The 3,603-nt window shown below is 32.6% G+C and overlaps 1 protein-coding gene across 1 annotated transcript; it reads right to left on the reverse strand.

Annotated features, from left to right (window-relative positions):
- Window positions 1-490: 490 nt before the first annotated feature.
- Window positions 491-3,345, reverse strand: LOC120279456 (rust resistance kinase Lr10-like). The gene is given in 4 exon segments (XM_039286388.1): window positions 491-1,464; window positions 1,466-1,683; window positions 1,830-2,020; window positions 2,557-3,345. Coding segments are annotated over 4 exon segments (1,788 nt in total). The 5' UTR covers window positions 3,009-3,345; the 3' UTR covers window positions 491-537.
- Window positions 3,346-3,603: the final 258 nt, after the last annotated feature.

A 3,603-nucleotide genomic window follows, 5' to 3' on the forward strand; every position in this document is an offset into this window, starting at 1 on the left:
AAAAATCTCTCCAATAGATCTTTCATGATCATATTTAGACATATAAATGGGTTTTTTCTCAAAAATTTATTTTTTCATCTAAAAAAAGTTCACTACTTTATGTGAAATAATTAGATAAAATAGGTATTATATTTTTAATAAAAGGACCAACAATTACTAATATATATACTTTTATAAAAATCATATTTATTTATAAATTTCTAAAAAAAAACAGAAGATAATACAAACAAATGACATACATTTGTGGGAATATATAAAAGACTTGAGCAAAAATATTCATTCACCGTTCTAATTCCTTTTTTTTTTTTAAATCTTTCTAGCAACTTTGACTAAAGTTTCAATTTTAAGGGGATGATGTGCTCTAATGATATATATTACTTTAACTAGTTAAAAAATAATAATTAAGGTTACATTATTAAATTAATATTTATAGACCAAGTAAAACTATTTATAAAAATAAAAATCATAAGTTGTTTTGGATTACATTTTATAAGATTACATGACACTAATGACCATATAATACTAAGGGAAATCTCATCAATTTATCCAATCAGTATCTTCGGAGATGGTAGTCAATTTTCCATCATCAATGCTCAAGCATGACATCTTTGAAGGTATTTGGGTTGGTTCTGAAAAGAATGGCTTAGGTGGCATATGTAGGCTATTAACATCCCCTTCTAACATCTCTATTACTTTGTTCATGGAAGGCCGGTCCGATGGCCTTATCTGTATACACCACAGACCTACCAAACATAACTTCTTTTCTCTTTCATCAATCACAATGCTTGTATCCATTCCTACAATATCATGATCAATTGTATCATTGATCACAAGTTTATCATAAATCCATGAAGGATAATAAACTTGGCTTGAATTCTCTGCTCTTGGATTTGAATTCCTTCTTCCACCGGCCATTTCTAAGAGGAGCATACCAAAACTATAAACATCACACTTGTGAGAGATAGCACCAAAACTTCTTGATATCAACTCTGGAGCAATATATCCTATAGTTCCTCTTGCAACACTAAGTGATACCAAACTATAGTTCTTTGGATATAGTTTCGCGAGGCCAAAATCAGAAACTTTTGGATTAAAGTTATGGTCTAAAAGAATGTTATGCGGTTTGATGTCAAAATGTAGAATTTGCATATCACATCCTTTGTGTAAATAATCAAGTCCCCGAGCAACTCCCAATGCGATATCAATTAGTTTGTCTAGAGAGAATTTGTGGTTAGGGCCATTGTTAGATGAGAAGATAAACTTATCAAGAGAACCATTTGGCATGAATTCATACACCAGAGCCCTCTGCATGCCATCTGAACAAAAACCAATTAATTTCACAACATTTATATGGTGAATCATGCCAATAGTTGAAACTTCATTAATGAAATCTTCACCATTTTTGTACTTGGAATTTGTCAACATCTTAATAGCAACAAGCCGGTCCCAAGGAAGTCTGCCTTTGGAAAACATAGCCAAATCCTCCTTGGCCTAGTTTCTCTTTGAAGTTGTTGGTCATGGCAATGATGTCGGTATATGAATATCGTGTAGGTATAAGAGTTTGTTGATTCCTCAAAAATTTCTCCACAAAATCAACTGATGTGGCCATTTGGTATAATTTGTAAGAAAGGAAAGCAAACATTGTTAGAGGCGCAAATATACATCTTCCCAAAACTGCAAGCACTGTCAAATAAGCAAAACTAAAAATAAGTTATAAATTGACATTTTTACATCCCCTCTCCAATAAAGAAAAGTTTATATTGAAGAAATTAGCATTGAAAAACTATTAATAACAACTAAAATGAGCTTTAAAGAAGTTTGATTTATACCTGTAAGTGCTTTGACAATTTGTGACAATATCAGTATAATATATATTGTTGATATCACAAGATTGTAATGCTTCCGACTATGGTCATCAATTTTTATGCACCTGAGAAAATGTGTCTCTATTCCATATAAAACTGATTGAATCCGTTGATTGATTGGATTCCTATGGTTGGTGATATACTGAATTGTGTCCCTGCTCAAAAGAATTGTTTATATTAGCCGGCTTATATGCTATGCAGCTAGACATAACATATATTCGCATATGATCTTTTGGCAGCTGGTTCTCAATACTGTTCTTGAAAAATAGTAAAATTACTTGGCACTCTACAATTTTTGATGGTTTAACTAGCATTGAAATGATTTTTGATGTATATTGTTTTACTAGCTAGTCCATATCATTAGATATTATATATATATATATATATATATATATATGTGTAATTAATATTATAAATAAAATATGGATTTTCTTTTTTGAAAAAATAAAGCACATAGATAAATAATTTCAACGAAGCAATTATGATTTTTCTTTTATTAGAAATAGAATGTAATCTCAAATTTTAAATATATCTAATATATATATATATATATAATAGATTAATATAAAAATCATTTTAGTCAAGATTAAAACATCAAAATTAACTTTGTTCGTGGTGGCAAGTAATTAAGTAATTTAGTTGTTTTTTAAGGAATTTTAAGAAAAACCTCTTGTTGGAAATAAGCACTCACCTTAAGGACGTCCTTAAGCAGTATCGGATAGTCTTTGGAATCAAAAGTCTACGAGAGAGGATGAACCCTTGGGCTAGAAAGTTGAATATGTCAGCTGGTTCTTGATCTGACGGGTACCAAGGATTATTAATATTGTCCGGAAACATGGCAAGAAATCTACATGAAGGCATAAGGTGGCGAACTGCATATGGTCCATAATCACCATAACCATCATCACTGATGAGATAGATGAAGGAGTTGTTGTTGCTCAAGCAAGACGCAGGCCAGTAAGAGTAGTATTCACGGTTGAAACCGAAGGACATCAAGAACTTGTTCTTCACTTCTTTTGAGCAATTCACCAAAGAAACCCATGTGTATACCATGTAGTAACTGTTACTACTCAACTTAGAGACTGTCAGAGGGGAAGACAGAAGGGGAAGATGGCTGCAGCTGCCCTTGTTGTGCTTCACCATGCGAACATCCTTCACTTGTATATCAAAGTTAACATCATCGTAAAAGTAATTATCAGTGTAGTATGTGATAGTGGTGACGTAGTAACTGTTGGAGAGTAGAGAGAGGACGGTGTTGTTAAGATGATCACAAGTGAGCTCATAGTTTGGATCTCCACAATTTGGAGGATCATCTTTGAGACGGAAAGGATATCTAATGTTTGTGAGGTTCCCACATGATGATGGAGCACAATAATGTCCTGCTGCGGAGACGAGAGTACTAGTAGAGAAGAAGAAAAAGAGCAGGAGGAGAATGATGGCAGAGAGTAAAAATACAGCAACATCAGCTGCAGAAGATGAACCGGCCATGGCTTTCTCTTTGATTAATATTTGTTACAACTCAGCACTAGTATATATTTCCATGCAACGTACACAACGCTGATCATCTTGGCCAGCTGTGTCTCATTGACTCATTCTTCATCAAATTGCCCTTGGCAACCACATTAGAAAGCTATATTTCTGGCTTGTAGTACATTCATAAAAAATATTTTGATGATAGATGTGTTTATAAAAAATAGATAAATTAATGCAGATTTTATATTAATTCGTGATCAACATG

This window comes from Dioscorea cayenensis, chromosome 16 (genome assembly GCF_009730915.1).
Source record: "Dioscorea cayenensis subsp. rotundata cultivar TDr96_F1 chromosome 16, TDr96_F1_v2_PseudoChromosome.rev07_lg8_w22 25.fasta, whole genome shotgun sequence".
NCBI classification, from domain to species: domain Eukaryota; kingdom Viridiplantae; phylum Streptophyta; class Magnoliopsida; order Dioscoreales; family Dioscoreaceae; genus Dioscorea; species Dioscorea cayenensis.